At 59.4% G+C, this 20,048-nt stretch overlaps 1 protein-coding gene across 1 annotated transcript in view; it reads right to left on the bottom strand.

Annotated features, from left to right (window-relative positions):
* Nucleotides 1–1,702: 1,702 nt before the first annotated feature.
* EXD3 (exonuclease 3'-5' domain containing 3) overlaps nt 1,703–20,048 on the bottom strand; it is a 45,404-nt gene continuing 27,058 nt past the window's right edge. Inside the window, exons 20-21 of the mRNA XM_063316480.1 lie at nt 5,401–5,488; nt 1,703–2,632 (exon numbers count right to left, since the gene is read on the bottom strand). Of these exons, the coding sequence (XP_063172550.1) occupies nt 2,322–2,632; nt 5,401–5,488 (399 nt within the window). The 3' untranslated portion in view covers nt 1,703–2,321. The remainder of the gene's footprint in view (nt 2,633–5,400; nt 5,489–20,048) is intronic.

The following is a 20,048-nucleotide window of genomic DNA, read 5'->3' on the forward strand; positions in this document are numbered from 1 at the left end:
CCTCTCCTGCTTCGGATGTTACTCTGGGGACCCACGTGAAGGGGGACAGTGGCCGCTGTTGGATATGTCCCCACAGGCAGGAGACCAGAGAAAGGGAATGCAGCCCTCTTTGGGAATCCTCCTCTGGATGGTGCCCTCCACAGACCGGCCAGCCAAGGAGGCCCCATCGTTTCTCTGTTCCCACTTGCGTGTGCCGCTTTCTTTTGTAGGCCAAAGACCAAAGGGTCCAGCGTCCTCTGGGATCGACCGGCCTCATCTTGAGATGCTCAGAAACCGCTTCCCTGCACTTTGGCTGCCTGCCTTGTGGGACAAGGACGAAGGAGGGAAATAGAACTTCCTTCCGGAATTACGGCGCTCTGGTGCCAAGAGAGACTGCCAGGCCGGCAATGCAGCCTCCCCGCCGGCTGATGGGTCTTTTGGCAGCCCATCTCACCAGGGCCCTCGAAAAGACCTCGTTTCCTGCAATGGCTGTGCTCACTGGGGAGCTGCCTGCCCTTGTGGGCCCCTGGGCTCCCTGCGGGTTGCTCTTTGGGAAGGAAAGTCTGCATAAACAGAGTATCCAGAATGCTCATCCTTGGCAGAGGTGTATTTTTAAATGTTTCATGCTTAAATCCAGAAACAGCCCCTTTTTAATGCCAACAGTATTTTTCAGCTTCCTAAACGAGGTGGTTTGGCAGGCAAAGGGTGGGTGGAAAGAGATGCAATACCATGGAGTAGCAAAGCAGCCCTGACTTCCTCACCTGCCTAAGGAGCACTGTCGTTGGTTGTCCTATAAACTTGGCAGCTAAAAGTCTGAATGTGTAAAAAGGCACGTTTTACTCACACGCTCCATATTTTTCTATCAACCCCAGTAACATTCACACCACAACCCACAGCATTATTGTTCAGATCCAAGTCCTAGACTGCTAAGTGCTTGTCTACCCCTGCAGACCTCTGTTGTCTCTGTCAACAGCATCTAATTCTGTGAGGAACAAATGCCCCAAGCTCTGGGATCAAGCCGTCTTCGAGGGGCACGTGGGGCAGAGCAACCAGTCACCAGAGGAGCCGAAAGCAGGTCTGCAAAAACAGCCGCTGTGCAGAGGAAAGAGCGGCCAGCACGAGGGGCCGGGGGGAGCGTGCAGGCTGCCGTCCTCTGCACGGAAGGTCCAGATTTCTCAAGGCAGACCGAGCCAGCGCTTTGGGGAGATGGACGGGCTGCTCTCATGCCGAAAGGTCATCCTGTGGAATCTCCTGCCAGAAACTCGGATGGTAAACGGGTGAGCAAAGAAGAGGGGGCGACGGGAAGGGGGGGCTCGCTGGCTGAGACGCCAGGGAAACATTTCTTGCCTGTGCTCCTTATCTCCAGAGAAACAGCAGGACCTCTTCTGTGCTGGGGGTGGGGTGGGGGGGAAAGACATGCACAGAGTTGAAGCAAAGGCTCTGAGTTGCACTGCGGGGTGTGTGTGTGTGTGTGGAATCCCCCAGCCTGCAAAAGAACATTTGTTCCTGGAGTCTGTGATTGCTCTGAAGCAGGAGACACAAGAGGCCTGTTCACACGACCTATGGAACAGATCACGGAGGATCAGGGTAGTGGGATGTACAAGCAGGGAACCGATCCAGTGGGTTAAACCCAAGGAGATCAGCTGCAGCCACACACAACACTAGCCCTGAAGGGTTCCAGTTACTCTGAGCGTTGTCAGGGTGAACATCAACGGACGGTTCCGCTTTCCATGTCTTTATTTGTGGGGCTTATATGCTGTCCATTCGCAAAAGATTCCGAGTGGGGCACACACTCAGTGCAGCATTCAGATTTAAACAAGACATGTTGGAAACACACATACCCCGGGCACCGCTAATGATCATTTAATGATGGAGGCAACAGCCCCTCCCCACAAACACACTGGGGGTGGGGAAGGGGAAGATGGGTGGGGCGGAGATGGCCCTACCCTGCCTGCAATGGCTCTGATCCTGATTATACCACTCCAATGTCAAAAACCTAATAAAAATGGGAAGTTGGAAGCCAAGTGCCGGCCTCTCTGTGCTTCTGGCAGGCTGGGAAGATGAAAATGGCTGGAGGGTCACAGGGCTGTCCCGCTTGTGCTGGCTCCAGCCAAGAGGGTTTGTGGCCGAACCAAGACGCCACCTGATGGGAGATCCCTGGTTCTGTGGCCGAGTCCTGGAAATCCTTTTAAAGATCCTTCTAAAATGGGGTGGCCTCTCAACATCCCCGCCCACTGCAAAGGGTGCTCTGAAAGGCCCCGGGGTCCTCCCTCATTCCTGAGCACATACAGAGTCCAAGGGACCATTTGGCAGCAGCCTACTGGCCCTGGCCCTGGCCCCGTTCAGCTCTCTTCTGGCAGGTCCAGCACCTCCTTAAACTGGGAGACCACGTGGCTGAAGTGGGACCCTTCCCAGAAAACTTTACCGCACCGGCTGCAGCAATAGAAGCAGCCTGGATCTTCCTTGGAGAGCACACCCATTGGGATGGCCTCGACTTTCAAGCGGACGCCGTTGGGCAGCACCGTGGGCTCGTCCCCCGGGCCTGCCGCTTCCAGCCACTGCCAGCCTGGGCTGTAGCTAGGCCGCCGAGGGATCAGGTTGAAGCTCTGGGACTCCATGCAGGTGGTGGGGCCAGGATCTCCCACACAGCCCCCTGCAAAGCAAAGAGTGAGTCTCAGACTTCCCTGCTGTTTGCTGCAGGGCATCACCTGGGTGGGCGGGGGGGGGGGCAGGCAGGGTATTGGGCTCTGCGGGCAAAGTTTGGGCCTCTTCCTGCAGGCTTCAGTCATCTTCTCTCTTGAGGCACAAAACATGCAGAGGAGTTACTGGAAAGCCCGTTCAAGAGGAAGCAGGCAAGGCCGTTTCAGAGATTTTGAATCTGCAGCATAAATGTGAAGATTTCTGCTGATGCCTTTTTATTGTGAAATCAACCCACAGCAGCGTGGGAGAGCTCGTGCTGGTGACTGCCTCCCTGCCAAACACTGCTCCCCTCAAAGGGGGCTCCTCCGCCCCTGCCCCGTTCTGCTTCTCCAGCTCCCTCCCTTGCCAAAGAAAACCCCCTTTGTCTCTCGGGAGACAGAGAGGAGGTGACCTTTTGGCGAGGGGGCCCTGGCTGGCATTCTGCATACTGGCCCCGGGGTGGCCTCGTCCAAGGGGGGAGGGCTTTGAAAAGGTCTCCTTGGAGGGGCGGGGGGACACGGGATGGACGGATGGGGTTTTACAAGCCCCTCATTGACAAACGGTTACTTTGAAGTGCTTTTGTGTTGGTGACCCTTTGAAGTGTCACTGGCAAGAAAGGCCAAATGGTCTGTTTTCCCCTTCCTGTGTAAAGTCACAACAACACTGCCCCCTCCAGATAGGAGTAATTTGCCCCCCTCCGCATGTCCTGGATGTAAAACCGCCCTTCGTGATTTCAGAAATGGTTGAAGCTTGTACCTCAAAGGGGAGGGGGGTGTTAGTCACATAGGCAACCGTCTCAGCTTCCGTTAACGAGAAGGCAAGGTGCTAGACCCTGGGGGGGCCGAGCCAGCCTCCTCTCTAACTGCCAGTTCTAGAAATGCTGCCTCCTTTTACAGGGAGAGTCGAGTCCTCTCAGGATGCTGAAGGTGTGTGTGCCACCTTGAGTGCCTCTGCCAGGAGGGAGGGGGGAAGGGTGGTGGGCCATAAAACTTGCCCAAGTTTTAAAAACACACCCTGGGAGTGTTCTTAGAGTCCAAAGGTCCCAGTAAGCAATGTGCTGATAAGAAGCCCTCGGGAGCCTGAGAAAACAAGCGCTGGGCAAGTCTCCCTTGGTTACTTGGGCATCCTCAAAGAGACAAGGGGGTCACTACCCCCTGGGTGAAGATCTCAGTCTGCCAGTTCTCCCTCTAGTCCCTATTTCAGCCAGCCGGCAGGTGGGCAGGCAGTTGCGCTACCTGACAGGCATGCTGATTAGCCACCGTCTGCACTCACTGGCGGGGGAGAGAGGCTAGGATCGTCCCTGGGTGGGGGCTCGAGGACTGATGCCATTTGCCCCGGGACCACGAGGCTGGCACTGCAGCCACAGGTGGATCTGTCAGGGCTTGCGAGAGGATCTTGGCCAAAAAGGGAGAGAGAGAGATGATGCGCTGGCTCTCAGAGAGAGAGAGGGGCGGGAAACGATCCCACAGCCTGGGAAAAGCCTGCACAGAGTCGCAGGTGGAAAATTCAAATGGGTAATTACGCCACAATTAATTGTCCTCTAACAACATGCAAACGCAGTTCAAATACAAATAAAAAAGCGGGCACAGGAAAATGCAGGCCTGGGGTGGGTTCCAGGAAGAGCAACAGCTCAGCCGGAATTCTTCAACGGCTCAGGGCGGCTGCTCGTTTTCCCTCCGTCCATTAATTCTCTGGGTGAGGATTTGGGAGCTCCCGCAGCACCACTTCCTGAGCGGCAGCCAAAAGGGGCTCTGTCTGGGCCATCTTGCCACCCCTCTTGAGGCAGCTGGGCAACCGCAGCCAAACGCAATCCAGCAAGTCCCTGGACCAGCCTGGCCGATGCATCCGGGCCACACCAGGGCAGGCTCCCAGCGCATCCGATTGCAAGGCGGGAAACTGTGGAGGTGGTGCTCCAGGAAACAGGCCCATGGCCATTTTGTCCCCAAACTGTACCGGACAGGTGGGCACGTGGGCCGGCCAGCCGGAGGGGGGGAGAAGGCCGGTTGCGGAGCCGAGAGAAGTGGGTGAGCGCTGCCTCTGCCCGTCTGCTCTGACCCTGCTTTACATCCACCGCTCTTCCGGGAAGCTGGGAGGACAGGCAGGAGGTGCCTTTTGTGGGAATGAGGTGAGAGAAACCAGAAAGCAGGAAAAGGTTCTCCCGTTCTCAGGCTTTTTCTGGGAGAAACCTGCTCAGCCAGCTGGGTCAGTCACAGCGGCAGCAATGGGGAAGGAACCGCGGAAGGGAAAGTTTCAGCAAATGGGGTAGTCTTCCCTTTCTGGCCGCCCCAGGTTCTTGGGAAACCCGCTCCTCCAACCGCTTGGCATTCCCAGCCGGCCTGCCCCCAAAGCTGCTGCCACCTGGGATCCTGGGACCCATGAGGGAGCAGCCCCGCAACAGCAGCCTGCCTCAGAGAAGCTGCTTAGCTGCACGGTTACGGTGGCTCGGGGGCCCTGCAATTGCTTTTATGACAGCTGGAAGGGCAAGGGCTCTTTCCAGTCATTTGCTGAGGTTTCTGGAGGGAACAGCCAGCTTTGAGCTAACTGCCTGCGAAGGGCCGAGCCAATCGGCACAGATCAATTTCCCACAAGGTGCTCGACCGGGTTGGGCATGGCCTTCGCTCTCTCCGCAGGCTGCTGGGCTTCCCCTTGCATGCCTGCTCTGAAGCCCATCCTGGGTCTATGTGGGCTAGAAACCTGCCTTTAACTGTTGTAAAGGAACTGAAGTGCAGGCACCCCCCATACCTCCATCCCCTGTCCAGCAGCCGCTCTGCTTCATCAGCTGCACCATCCTCTCCTTCGAGACCTTCAGGTACTGGCTGCAGTTGCAGGCCTGTTCAGAGAAAGAGAGGCGGCAGACACAGTGAAAGGTGTGCTTTCAATAAAGTGAAAAACGAACAATTCCTTGGACGACCCATGACCGGCTTTCTCATCTGTCTGGCTCTGCGTCTGTTTTTCCTGAGCAGTGCCCCTGAAGATGGAGGATCCGCTCTGCCCTCCTCTTCTGAAGCTACCCACAATGGTAACCGTTGCTTCCTTCTCTAACTCTGGGCTACAGAATTACGAGAGAAGAAAAGCAGCTGTGGTCTCGAACACCCCCTAGCCAGGGCATCATTCCCCATCCCCCTTTGCTGCCCCCAAGACTTGGCTAGACAGGATCTTTCCTGCCCTTCAGGGGATCCTTCCCCTGGGCTTCCCAAAGGAATGCCGGTTGGCCCTGAGGGCTCTAGTGCCTAGGGTGGGACAGGGGCCCAGCAGAAGCTAGAAATGTTTTCTGGGGAGTGAACGCCAGGGATGCCTCGGGGGGGGGGCAGGAGGGGTTCCCACAGCATGCCAGGTGGCAAATGTAAGGTGTCCCTGGGGCCTTTGGGAATGGAAGTGGCCACTGTCACTCCAGGACTGCGTGGCACTAAGGTGTGCTCGGTCCAGGAGCTGGCGAGGATCCAGGTTGGGCAGTGATCATCTCTCTGGGCACGGAGAATTCAAAAGCCAGGTCAGGCAGAGACTGGACCACCAAAATGGCTCTCCATAATTTGGTTGATCCGCAGCTTTGCATGCACATGCACACCCCTTTATTTTCCTTCACCACAATCAGCTGAGCAGCTGCTGGGTTCCTGCTGGGAAAGAACCCCTTCGGCTCCCCCCAGGGGGAAGCCAAGGCAAGACCCCAAGGGCAAGGCTAGCTTTGTGCCCGGGTCAGTGTCCTCAAGGGGCCACCCGCTGCCTCAGGCCTCCTGGAGGCCCAGTAGGGAGGGCGCAGCTCCCATCTTGGATAGCTGCACCGGGACTAAACCTGCCCAGGAATCTTCCCCATGTTTACTCACCCCCACGGCAATTCTTGTTGCCAAACATTGTTTTTGGGGAAGGGCAGGGCAGGGCAACCCTGAGAATGCTCTGATCATGGGAAGAGGCTGATTTACTCTCTTCGCTGAACCCGTCCCACTTGGAACGCAGAGGGAGCCCCACCCAGGAGAGGCGGCGCAGCCCGAGTCGGGGCCCGGCCGGGATCCCTGGGAATGCTTCCCAGCACAGGTCATGAGGATGATGCGGCTTCTGCCGTTCCAATGAGAAAACCTCCAGGGAGGCTGGGCCGGTGGGAGGCTGACACCTTGTCAGCCTGAGATGTGCGCAGGGGAGCTGATGGCGTGGCCTGCGACGGCCTGTCAATCACAGCAGCCGTGCATCTTGCCTTGGAGGAGGTTGGCGCAGCAGCTCCCCTGCAGCCACGCACAGCCGCTTGCTCACACTCGGGGGTGGGAGGGGACGGCAGCCACGACAAGAGCCTAGCCGGGGAAACCCCAGGAGGCCCAGTTTCCACAGGCCCCGTTTCAGCCTCGCCACATCCCCAGTGCAAGGCAGCTCCTGGGAACAAGGGACCCCATGCGGTGGCAGCCCCTCTCCCAGAAGTGGGGGGCGGGCAGTGCTCCCTTCTGCGGACCAGTTCTGGGAAAGCCAGCAGCATCTCAGCCACCCCTCCCCGGCAATCGCAGATTGGGGCCAACCCAAGCCCCGGACCTGCAAAGGTCTGGAAATAGTTCCCCAGGGTTGGGACTCCACTTCCCTGAATCGGAGCACAAGACGGCTGCCAATGTGGGCGAGGAGGGGGCATCGCACAAGACAGAGGCCTGTCCCCCTATCTAATTCCAGGACACCTGACTGAAATCCACTGGCAAGGACTGTCAGGACTGGAGACTTCATTTTTGTTTTCAGAGCAAGGTGCGACCCTCAAGAAATCCGAGTCTCACACAAGGACCACCAGCTCCTGCATGGGACAGTTCAGCGGCACGGGGACTCCAGGGCCTAAACGGCTGCCCCCACCCCGCCCCTCCCCGTCCTGGCAGGAGTGGCCGTGGGAACCCAGGCCCGTGGTGACTCCTGATCCTCTGAAAGGCTGCTCCAGGAGGGTGACAGCCAAGTTCCGTTTCTCAGGAGGCAACGAGAGCCTGTCTGGGGCTTGGCAGTGACTCAGGCTGAGCTGGCAAGGTTTGCCCGAGTGTGGGAACTGCAGCAGAGTGCTTCTTCCCCCCTGAGGGCGTGCTCACCTGAGCTAGGGCACCAGTGTAGTGGCTGCTCTTGGGCCTCCATGCTCCTTCGGGGGCCTGCCTCCATGGCTCAGGATGCACCAAAGTCTCCCTTCTCTGGGCGGCATCTGGGGATGCCAACAGCCCAAACTGAAAACCTCCAAGCACAGCGTGGCAGTGCCCTTGGCTCTTTGTCTCCAGAATGTGGCCTTCAGCCTGGACATGGCTGTTCTGTGGGAATGGTGACGAATGAAGTGCTGGGGGAGGAGAGGCCCCCAAGAATTTGTCTACACTTTCAATGCCTTCCTGGGATGCTCTGCTAAGGGTATGGGGTGCGGGAACCAGCAGTGTGGTCAGCAATGCCTGGCTAGGTCTGGGCCATGACCGCCATGCACACGTCCTCTCTGATTCCTGGAGCAGAATTATGATTTTCCAGGGGCTTAAATGCTCCGATTTAATTGCAAAGGCAAGTAGCAGAAGCTAGTGTTAGGCTGGTGGGTCAGGTCAGCTGCCCATGGCCAAGAAGCTTTCGTAGCAGCCGCTGGACCGCGCGCTTGGCCCACATGAAGAAGGCAACGCAGCAGCAACTCTCGAGCCTGGGATTCAGCGTTGCTCTGGAATTGGGTCCCAGCAGTAGCTTTTCTCCCAGGAGAAGAGACGCTGCAGATACATGTTTGGGTGTGGGAATGTGCAATGCATGAATCTGTTAAGATTTCATTCTGTGAATCAAACAACCCTGATTTAAACTAAATAAATAAATTAATTAAAGCCAAACCAATGACACCATAAAGTGCTAATGAAGCTTGGCTGAGGAATGGAAAATTTCTGGGATGTGCAGCATCCCTGGAAGACCCCTTGTCCCCATTAGGACCTTTCCCTCTCGCTACTGAATCTGGCATCTCTGCCCCCTCCCGGGACAGTCAAGCAGCTCGTGGCCACGCAAGTCCAAGCGGCTTGGCCCGTCACCCCTTTTGGCCCCCAACCTGGGGCCCAGACTTCAAGGGGCCAAGCTGGAGGTGGGCTTCCCTTGCAGAGAGTCCACACTCAGGACCTCTGGCATGCTGAGGACCCCCAGAGGCACAGGCCAATTTTTGAGAGCCTCAGCCAGGAGGGGAGAAATGGGCCCAGGAGAACAAATCTCTTTGGATCTTTCCTCCTCACTTTGTCAAGGCCAGGGCAAGCAGACAGTCACACGAGGGGGGAAGTCAGGGATCCAAACCCCATTCTGTCCTTGGAGAGCTGGCTTGGAGGGCAAAGGCCGGCCAGCCCCCAGCCCCGTTTTTGTAAAAGAAGCGACGTAAGAGAATTGTCCTACCTCCGTGACTATGACAACGTACACGTACGTGCAGTAACTGTTCCATCATCAAACGTTTAATTATGTCGAGTGAGCTTGAAAGGCTAAGTGGTGTTGATATGGCTGCCACTGTTTGACTCCAGCAGCATCTTTAGTCAGGTAGACTGCCTCTGAGAAAGGGTGATTGCTGTTAAAGGACCTCCCTTCCTCCCTGTTTTTATTTTTCACTCTTTCACTTGCTCTCAGTGGTTGTGAGGATGAAAGGGAAGCCAAAAAGGGGATGTGCTGCAGCCCTGAACCCTTCCCAGGAAGAATGGGGAAAATGCTACAGGGAGGGGCCTTTGGGGAATGAACCCCTGCAATTTAACAAGCCAGCAATGAAGGAGCAGCGCCAATGGCTCCTCCCTCACTCCCCCAATGGGGTGAAGGCCAGCCAGAGAGGTGTGCTGGCTGCAGCTGGTCCTTCCCAAGACCAGGGAGTGCACAGGGCTGCAGTGCAAGGCGGGTGGGGGCCAGGCTTCTGAGAGCAGAGATCAGCTGGCCTGCTCTGGAGGAGCCCAGCAGCCTTGCCGCCTCTTCCCTGCTCCTGTTCGGGCATTAGTCACGCATTTCTGGAAGATTTCCCATGCGTTGAGACATCACCACGAGCCAAACGTTCACGCCCTGGTGGCTGGCTGCTGGTGGTTTCCAATCTCCGCTCCGATTCCCCAAACCAACCCCCCAAATGGCACTTGCTCTCCTCCCCACCATGCCCTGCCCTGGCAAGAGGGGCTGGGCAAATAAGCCCTAGAGAAGGCATTTCCTGTGCCCCGTTTCTGCAGCCGAGGGGCACTGTGAATGTGTGGCCGCTGGGGGAGCCAAGAAAGGGGCTACTTTGTGAGGCTCAAGGGGGGTGGGAGGGGCTTCTGGCTCCCCCTGGCTCCGAGTGGCCCTTCTCGCCCTGCCAACTCACTGCTCTGCCACCCAGATGGGCCGAAAGGAAGCTCCCAAGGGCCACCTTTAGCTCCCCCAAATGGCAACCAGACTTTCCATAAAGAGGTCCCTTCTGTGATCTCCCAGTGCTGCGTCCGGCCCAAACTTTCACAGGTGCTGCATCGCCTGGGGTAGGGGAGGAGGTGTACAACAGGCTGTCCTCAGAAACCCAGCCCTGCCTCAGCTTCTCTGCCTGCCAGACCACCCTCTACAGAAGATGGGGACAGGCAGCTGCCACAGGGTCCCTCGGCTGCTCGGCCCCACCTGTCCTCCACCAAATGGGAGTACCAAAGGCCTACCTTGCCTGGGTGTGGGAAAAGCAAAGCTACAAGCAGACCTGCCAGAGCTATGGCAAGCATCCAGAGAAGGTCTCCTGGGAAGCTGCACCATGAGGCTTGGGGCTACTGCACCTGACGACTTGGATAAATCATCTAAAGGTTCCCTAGAATTAGGCTGGCAGGGACCCCTGCCATTTCCACAGCTCCTGGGGCAGGACTCCCCAAGCAGCCAACAACTTGGCTGAGTGGGGACGGGCGGCAGACCCAACCCGCAGCGCGTGAGTGCCGTGTGCTCCCTCTGGGTGGGAGAGGAAAAGGCACCACTGCACCAGCAGCAGGCCTCTTTGCATTCCCGGCCCAGCCATACCTGGGGCGCCCCACGCCTGTCCCTGCCAGGCCTGGCTCCCATGCCAGTCTTGCCCACACTTGCCGAACTGGAGGCTGCAGTGCCAGCTGAAAGCTGAGTCTCCTTGGCCTCTGCTCCCTGCTGCACATCGGGGTTGTATGGGGGCCAGAGGGCTGGTGCAGGTCAGGTACCAAAAGCCACCCCCCACCCCTGCTGATTGGATAGCCCTGCCTACCCAGCAACAGCAAAGGCTTCTGAGTCCAGTTCATGCCTTCAAGAAGGCCCCCTCCAGCACCTGGAGCCAGAAAGCAAGGCCCATCCTCGCCGAAGCCGCTGAGTGGCTTGCATTCACAGGTAGACTGCATCCAAGGGGGGAGTCCTCTGAAACCTCTGCAGGAAACAGCCCCCTAAACTGATTGCCGTCCCTTCCACCAGCTAAGACTGCCCCATTGAAGGAGAACTTTCTTTGCCCCTCCTGCCAAGTCTGCCCGTTCCCCATCTCAGGCAAGCCCACTGGGCCCCTGTGAAGCAGAGGAGCAGGTGGGCTTCCAATGGCCAGAGAGTGACCGGAGAGGGCTGTTTGCACCCCTGTCCCCTCCCACCTGCCAGAAACCGAGGAAGGAGGAGACGTGGGTACAAGGACGCCCTTTAGAAAGCAAGCGTGAGAAAGGAAACGCGAGCGAGGCCCAGAAGCAACGTAACTGATCTAGCGGAAACAAAAGGCCCCGGAGAAGGAGAAAAACCGGTTTCTCCTTGCACACAAGGTGGAACAAGCTGGCAGCAGAGGAGGGAAGGGAAGAGAGCGGGACAGGATGGGATGCAAGTCTTTGAAAACAACCGAGAATCAGGACGCACGTGGGCGGGGGACGGTCCTCCCAGCACCCTCATCCCAGACCCGAAGACCAACACGCCCATCGGCCACAACGTCAGCATCCTGAGAAGCAGCAGCAAACCGACAAGGACAGTGATGCACCAAGGACCGGGATTAGAGCGCAGCAGTCATCTGGATATGGGCTGGGGGGCGTCTGTGCCAACCTGGAACTGCTGCTCGGGCTGTGGGATTCTGCCCCCCCCCAGTGTAAAGTGGGCACTCCTTCCTGATGCTGCAGCCAACCTTGTCGATCCTGCCCCGCAACTGTCAAGCTGGCAGCGGCTGCTTTGGCTGCTGGCCGCCTGGACTGACAGGGCAGGCTGTGGGAGCATGTGGCTGTGGCACCCGTAGAGAGGTCTCCTCCATGTGGGAGCCAGCCCAGAGGGCAGGGAGGACGAGCCAAGGGGCCCAGGGAGAGGCCGGGGCTGGAATGGAGGTGAATGCGAGGGGCTGCATCTGGCACGTGCCCCCAAGCCCCAGACCCTTTGGGGAAGCCTGTGCTCCCAATGTTTGCCCCTGAACACAGAGGATTGTGTCTAAGGGCCAGGGGGGCTTCTGGAGGCCGGTTCAGTTTGGACAGCCGCCCCACAGCCACGGCCCCATGCTCCCAGGGCCGCAAACCTTCCCAACAGCCCATTCTCCTCGCAGCAGGCCGAATCGCTGTGTCAAGGCAAAGCCCCCCAAGAGCTAAAAGCAGGTTGTGCTGGAAACGCCTCCCTGCTTCACTGGTGAGTGGTACAGCCCAGATGTTCCCAGCTGCTCTCAGGCAGGGCTGCGCCTGGTGCAGACCATTTTTCCCAAGGAAAGAGAAACGAGAAAGGGAGGCCGGGCCAGCCCTGAGAGCCATTGAGGTGGCTCCCTCAGCGCCCCTCCTGGGGAGGCCGGTCCCTCCCCTCTTCACAGCCACAGCAGCGCCCCATCTGCGCAGCAGCTTCGGGGCCGTCTCCAGACTTCTTCGCTCTCTACTGCTGCCAACACGGCGTGGCATGGTGGCAGGGGAAGACCTGGACTTGGCCTCAGAAACGTTGGGACCGGCCCAACAGGAGTGGCTCAGGGCCACCAAGGACTGACTGCAAAGAGCTGCTCTATCAGCACAGTTCCGAGGCCGCACAAGGCTCAGTGATTCAATAAAGTGCTGAAAAGGACCCCTGCGGTTTTTACTGTGGATCTGTGGATCCTCTTTTGAAGCCCCAATGCCAGCAGATCTCCCATCCCTTCCCGGGACAGCTTGGGGAGTTCTCTCTGTGCTGTGGCTGGACTAGCTGATCTGCCCCCAGCGAGCTTTCTCCCAGCTGGTGCCCCGGATGAAAGCTCCAGGGAACTGGAAGGGAAAAGAGTGCCCTCCCCCCAGGAAAGGCCATTTGGTCAGCAGCTCTGGAGCGTGCGTGAGCCAGGGTGGGAGGAAAGGCTTCCCAGGGAAGTACCGGGGGCCGGCTGCTCCTGTGTCGTGTCACGGCTCTCGCTTCTGGGTCCCCAGCGTGTGAAAAGATCCATCAAGAGACAGACGGCACAGCACACACTTCCCCTTTTTTTTGCACGAGCAAGAGCCCATCCCTGACACAAAGGCCACTGAGCTGCTCCCAGCAGGGCTGGTGGGGGACGGGGACCAGACGGGAGGCCTCGCAGGACTGAAACCTGGGGAAACCCAAGAGCCCTTGAAGGTGCTACCTGAGAAGGGCAGGAAGGCCAAGGCGCCTCCGGCCTCAGGCCCTGCAAGGGACACTCCAGGGTCTGGTGCACAGCAGTGATCTGGCCTGGTTGCTCCTGTAGGACCCAGATGGGAGGCAGCTGCGGAGCCCCTTCCCCCCGACTTGGTTCCTCTACGAGGAAATTCAGGTCAAGATAACGACAACAGTTCCCAAGGCTCGGAAAGAGGTAGCCCTGCGTGCCGGCTCAGAAAGAATGAATTTGCACACACGTATGATTCTTTCTAAGTCAACGAGCAGTGCCATGTCTTTAGAGAGGAGGAGGAGGAGGAGAGAACCAAACCTGGCCACATCGCAGCCCTCAGTGAAGCCTCCTTGCGGAGAAACAGTTGATGGCCAACCTGCAGCGCTTGCTTGGGGCAGACAAAGGAGAGGCTGCCTTTGTGCGCCAGTTCAGGCGGAGTTTCTTTCACCGGCACTCACAGAATTCAGAAAGGGACCCCTATCTTTACAGGCAGGTGGCAACCCCCCATCATCCTGCCAAAACCCACAGCATCCAAGTGATGCCCTGAGCAGAGCCAGGAGCCTGGCTCCCTCCTCCGGCACCAAGTTCACCCCCTCGTCCAAAGGCTCAGGCTGGGGATCCGGAAGAAGCTCAGCCCCTTGGTAAACAAGAGGATGCCAAAGCGGGTGTTTTCTCCTGCAAAGCAGGCAGCACCATGGCCAATCACCCATCCCTAAGTGGCAAAGCCTGGCTCTTCCTAGGAGACTTAGGAAGAGCTCTGGCCTGGCCCTGCCTGGCCACAGCCACCCCTGCCACCCGCTTGCCCAGAGGAATGTCTCCCTTCGCGCCTTTTCCCACATGGCTCGTGGCCCTGCACTTTAGCCTTTTGGCAGGCAGCCTTCTGGGGGGCTGTGGGGCCAACTGCCTTTGGCCCCCAGAGCAGAGGCCCACGGACCCTGGCGCTCCACACCCTCTGAGGGCCAAAAGCCCCAGTGGGCTAATGAAAGGCTCCGAGGGGGCACAACCCCCAGGAATGCACAATTAGTCTGGCTGCCCACCCTGCTTAGGGCCACCGGGATGTGGGCAGCGCATCCACCTGTGGAACGTTGGAGGGTGGGTTGTGAGTGGGGATAACGGGCCGAGGCCCCTTTCAGCTAGCAAGGTGCCACAGCGGAGCCACCACACCCCCATTCCGATCTCCCCTCAACAAGTGGCTCCGAAGGGGGCCTCACTTTAGCCCATCCCTCCCACTACCAGGAAGCCCTAGTTTTGCTGCGGCCTCAAGCCTGGAGGCAGAAAAAAAGAATCCTTGGAGGAAGAAGAAGAGAAAACAGTCAAGGGTTGTGAATCACCGCCTATGTACCTAGAGCCTCCAAGTCCAAGAGGAATCTACTGCAGAGAACCAGTTGCTGGAAGCAGCAGCAGAAGGCAGTTGCCTTCTTGGTGAATTTCTCAGTGGGGAGGACAGCTGGGCCCTTGGGCAGCCCAGCACGGCCTTGGTGCTCTTGTGAGGACGGTTGGAAAAGATTGGGAGAAGCTCCCTATAAGCACGCAAGCAGAGAGAAGGCGAGAGAGCAGGGAGTCCCATGGCTGCACCAAAAGGGGGTCCTCCTGCTTCCCGGGGCACAGATTGAGCCAGCCAAAAACTCAAACGTTTTGGCTTTTGCCCCTTGGGAGACTCTTCCAGGAAGGAACCCCCCAGGCCCCATGGGAAGCAGGCGAGGCGGCAAAAAAGAATGGACTCCTCAAGAAGCCTGGGGGGGGAGGCATTCAACACCCCCCTTCTCCTTCCAGGCTGCCCCTGCCAGGGGGAGAACAGGCAGGGAACGGGGCTGACTTCCTTCTTGTCAGCAGGAGCCCAAGCAGCCCCCGCCGTCACCTCCTCCGCAGGAATGTCTGGCATTTGTTGCCCAGCCGGCCCGATGGAGGCCGAGATGGGAAGCCGAAAAAGCTCCTCCCGGGACTGGAATGGGAGGCCATGGGGCAGCTGTCGGGGTGGTGGTGGCCTGCTTCCCCCTAGAGACCCGGGCTGTGCCACTTTCAAGAGAGGAGAACACAAGAGGCAGATGCCTTCAGTGAGGGTGACCGACCTGGTGGTGCTGCCCAGGAACACTGGCCTGGGGAAGAGGCAAGTGGGCGGCAGGCCTGGCACCACAGAGCCAAACCCGGAATGGAAGATGGGCCCCTCCACAGAAAGGGGGGGAAGTGGCAGCTCCCACTGGAGAAAGCGTTGGCAACAGTCAAGCTTCCCACAGGTGCTGGATTTGCAGCACTGGCCACAGTCCCATAGCTCTGCTGTGTGTCACCTAGAGAAGGGCCGGGGACCTCAGGGTCTTCTGGGAGAGAACTGGATGGTCCACAGATGGAGGGAGGGGGCGGTCCCCAGAGGCAGGGAGAAAGTTCCAGCCTCCCCAGAGAGAGAAAGAGGCAGAGCAAAAGGGAGACCCCCGCCTCCCCTCCCCAAGTTAATCCCTTTAGACTAAACTGTTCAACAAACAGGGATAGGGTGAGGGCAACCGAGGGGTCTGCCCCCAATCCTGGGAAGATGTCCAGGCAGTCCCAGGAGCACGGAGGTCGCTGGGGCCAAGGGGGCACTGGGCTTTGTGCTGGGAGACCCAGGGTGGGGCAGGGGGGAGAAAAGGCAAACACAGACCTTGTGGGGGTTGGGGTCTGCCTTTCTGCCTGAGCTCGTCTGCGCTATGGCCCTCGCCCTCAGCAAGCCCGACAGCTCCAGCTGCAGAGGGCACAGTGCCTGGCGCCTCCTCCCCACCGCTTCCTGCCCTGCCTTTTCGTCTCCCCGCAGCTGCTGCCTAGAAATGGGGCTCCCCTGAGCAGGCTTCGCCCCCTCCCCCTGACCGGCGAGTGTCTCGGCCTCCCCTGCCTTCTGCCAGGGACTCGATGCCTCACTTGACGACCCGGATGCCGAACCATTTCTCCCCTCAGCCCTGTCTGCATTATTTGTCTCTCGCGGGCTGAGAAGAGGCAGGCGGGCAGGCGCAGTCACGCAAGGACGGGCGGAGCGCCGAGGGCAGCCGCAGCGGGAGGCCCAATCCCAGCAGCGGACGGGACGGGACGGGGGCACTGCTTTGGCCGGCCGGCGCTCCGGCTGCTACACTTGTTCCCTGCCGAGCTGGGAGGATGCACCGTGCCTGCCTGCCTGCCGGCGGGGGTGGGGGGCTTCCCTGACCAGGGAAGTGGGGGGAGAGGAAGAGCGCTGGGCCGGGCGGACATGCCTGCTTTCAAGCAGGCGGCCCCCATGGGAGCCGAGTGTGAGAACCTGCCGACTTGCTAAGCAGTGTGGGAAAGTGGGGGGAAGGGCGGCCGGGCGGGCGGCTCCGAGTCGCAGCACAAGCAGCAGGGAGGAAGAGGAGGAGGAGGAAGAGGAGAGGCGGGGCGGCCCTGGCGAGAAGTGGGGGGGATGGCCGTCGCCTACCAACGGCGGTTCTGCTGCCCTGTTCACGGGGAAGCGGGGCTGCATCGGACAGATAGAAAACGTCGCGGCCGCCGCGGCTTGTGCTGTAAAGGGGGCTTAGCAGCGCTTGGACGCGCGGGGGCCTCCCGAACAGGACAGCGCCCCGTCTCCCGGGCCGACCGCGACGGAGCCCCGCGCCCGCAGCCGCTCGTTCCGCCTGGCCCCTCACCCAGCGCCTCCTGCCTCCCCGCGTCCCTCTGGGCAGCGCGAGCACCCGGGTCCCGCCTTCGGAGTCCCCTGGGCCCGCGGAGCTGCCCCTTCCAGCCGCCAAGGCTGGGCCCATCGCCGCTCCTGCTCTGGCGCAACGGCTCGGCTGTCCCAAATCTGCTTTGGGGGAGGGGGCTTCGTGGGATGACCGCCGTCTGCTGGGTTGGGAAGAGGACAGTTTTTCTCACACTCAACACACACCGTTTAAAACGCGTCGAGGAAGAAGAGAAATCTGATTTACTGGATGTCAGGTGCTTCCGCAAAGGCGCGGATCAAAACTCACAGGCCTCCAGCCGGCAGAGGCGGACGGACGTCACCCCGGCTGTGGGAAAGGCGCTGGGAGAGGAAGTTCACACCCGCCAGCGGTCGAGGGCCGGGCGGCTTTAGCGCGGCCCTTCCCCTCTGGAAAGCACCACGCGGGACGCTCTCCCCACGGGGCAGTTTCGGGTGCTGGCCCCCAGAAGGGAAGAGGACTCGCTGCTTCTACGGAGCGCAGCAGCCTCAGGCTCCTTCTCCCCCAAAACCCAGTGCAGCCCAGGTGTGCTTCCCACTGCCACAGCCTATGAGGGGCTGCTCGCCAGAGGCGCACCCTTGGCCCCCCTTTTCCCCCGTGCGCACCCTTGCCCTGTCATGGTCTCCAATCCCTGGTTAGAGGAAGACAAGCTGCTTGGCTGCCTCTGCCTGATGCCTCATTCTGGCCTGGCCCCAGACCCGGCAGAATCAGCTGCCCTCAAAAGAAGTCCACCAGGGCACCTCTGCAGGAGCCCTGGCTTAGGATTATCAGAGAAATGGAGGAGGAGGAGGAGCAGCAGCAGCAGCAAATGTCACCACCCACGCAGTGCAGCCCCTTCTCTCAAAGGACCCTGGAGGGCGAGCCTGTGGGGAACCCTGTCAAGCAGGCTGCGCTCTGCTCTGTAATATGTGCCAAGTACCAGGGCAGGCATGAGAAGTTTGGCCCCAGGGATGCTCTGCTAGTGAGGTGGCGTGGGAACCCCCCCCCCCCCCACGTTGCAGCAGGCAACCTGAGGACACCTTCCCAGCCTTTCCTGCTGCCAGAGGGTGGGGCTCCTTCAGGGAAGGGCCCCAGGGCGGGAACCCATGCCAGGCTCCCACCTCTTCCTCAGGCAGGGCAGGGCAGGCTACGAAAAGGAGGCTGGAAGTGCAAGAGGCTGGGCTCAGCAGAGTGGAGGCTGGGGGGGGGGGGACACACACGTCTTTCTCCTCCCCAGCCCTCCACCCTTCTTTCCAGAGACTATCCATCCCGCAGGAGAAATGTGACTGACTGACCGCAGGGCCTCCCACAAGCAAGTGCCTGGCAGTGCAGGGGCAGAAAGGCTGTCGTCCAGGCACATGCAGCTTGATGCAACATGGAACAATAAAGTGTGGCAACCAGCCAGATGGGAAGGTGGCGGCAAATGCAAATGACAACTGGGAGGCCAAAAGGGACAGTCCTCCTGGGCCAGCTCTCCCTGGGTGGGATGGACCTCAGTCTCCTCCCAAAGCAGGCCAGAGCGGCTGAAGGACCCTGGGCCAGGGCTGCGGCCCCCCATCCTGAGTGGCAGCACAGGAAGTGGGACAGCTGACTTCCCACCTGGGTGTGTGTGGGGGGTAACTTCTGGGCTCTGCCACCTCCCAGGAGATCCGGAAGTGGCACCAACACGGATGGGGTGCGGGGTCTTGGCCTGCCTCCTTGTGGAAGGATGGCCCTCCCCAGTGAGAGGGAAGGGAGAAGGCCCCTTCTAAGGTGGTGCCTCCTGGCACCAGCGCTTTCTAGAAGCTTATGAGCAAAACTACAGGCAGTTTCCAAAATCCAAAAGCCCCTATCCCTGATTTGAGTCCTGAAGATCCCCCTACCCAATTAATCGAGGACTGCCTTTCCACCAAAAGGCGAGGGGTGAACGCTCTGGCAGGGTGGGCTTGGGGGCGGGTGAGGAGAGATGGGGGTGCAGGAATCATTGCCAGGGAGAGCGTTACCAGAAGAAGCTTGGAGAGAAACCCAGAAGCCGCACCCCCTCCCAAAAAGCTCTGCTTGCTGCTCTGTCCCCAGTGCTTTGTGCCTCTTGTGACCCAGCAATTATGAGTGTGGGAATGAAAGGGGGGGGGAGGCTGCTCTCTTCTTTGGGGCTTGCTATCAGACAAAGGCCTGGGAAGCCCAAGGGAGGGGGCAGTCAGGCCTGGCCTTTTGAACACAGAGGCTGGCTGGCAGGCTGGCTGCAGCGGGGAGGAAGCCCCCCACCTGCCTGGATTTGGCCCCAACAAACAAAGCTAGGAAAACCAGGTTTCAGCTCCCTGCAATGTGGTGGGTTTATGCAGGTTCCATCTCTTCCCCACAAGAGCTCGCATCCAGGAGGGCAGCTCACTTCACCCTGACAACCAGTGCCAGTGCCCCACCCCCCCTGAACTCAAAGCCGCAAGCGGAGCTAAGCCAACATTCAGACCCCAGCCTGCAGACGGCTTTGCAGCACAACTCAGGAGCAGTGCTGGGTCCACACTGGCCGAAGCCACAAAACAGATTCTCCCACCCGGCGACTAATTTTGGAAGGGCAGAGCTGATCAGGACAAATGAAAGCGCCCCCCCCCCCCCAGGGGGAGCCAGTCTTAAAAATAGCCATTCTGCTGTGCCAATGTCAATGGTTCACGTTTCAGTGTCTAATTTCTTCTTTTTCACATATTGTCCCAGCTCCTTTGATTGGAAGTATTTTCCCATGCCAGATCAGGACTCCTGACACCGCCTCTGGAGCAACATTCCTGATGGATGACCCGGGTGGCTGCCTTGCTTGGTCCCACTGGGGCTGTGCTGGCTGCTTCCATGCCAGATCCCCCATCGCAGAGTTGTGCCTTCAGGGGTGGAGGGTCCTGGCTGGGTTGCCAAGCTGCCGAGCCCCTGCTTGGACCAGAGGCTCCATAACCTGCACCCCTACTATGGCCCTCCCCACCAGCCTCTGGCCAACCCACTGACCTGCACTCTTCCTTCCCCCACCCAAGCCAACTGGCTGGACCTTGCGCCCAGACACTTGCCAATCTGGCGCAACCCTCTCGGCCTGATGTGCCTTGGCACAGTGTCCTTCTGTGAGACAGCTGAGCTCCAGGTAGGCCTGGAGCAGCAACTGCGCATCCTGTGGCAGGACACCCTTGGCAGGTGGGGTCCTGCCTTCACCACCACCTCCCAGGCCAGGGACAGGGAGAACATGCTACCGCCCCTGCTGAGACAGGCCTGCTCTGGACAGGGAGGTCCCTTGCCTGGTTGCTAGGACTCATGGAAGCATGGAAAGCTGGATCAGG

This window comes from Candoia aspera, chromosome 16 (genome assembly GCF_035149785.1).
Source record: "Candoia aspera isolate rCanAsp1 chromosome 16, rCanAsp1.hap2, whole genome shotgun sequence".
Classification (NCBI taxonomy): Eukaryota; Metazoa; Chordata; class Lepidosauria; order Squamata; family Boidae; genus Candoia; species Candoia aspera.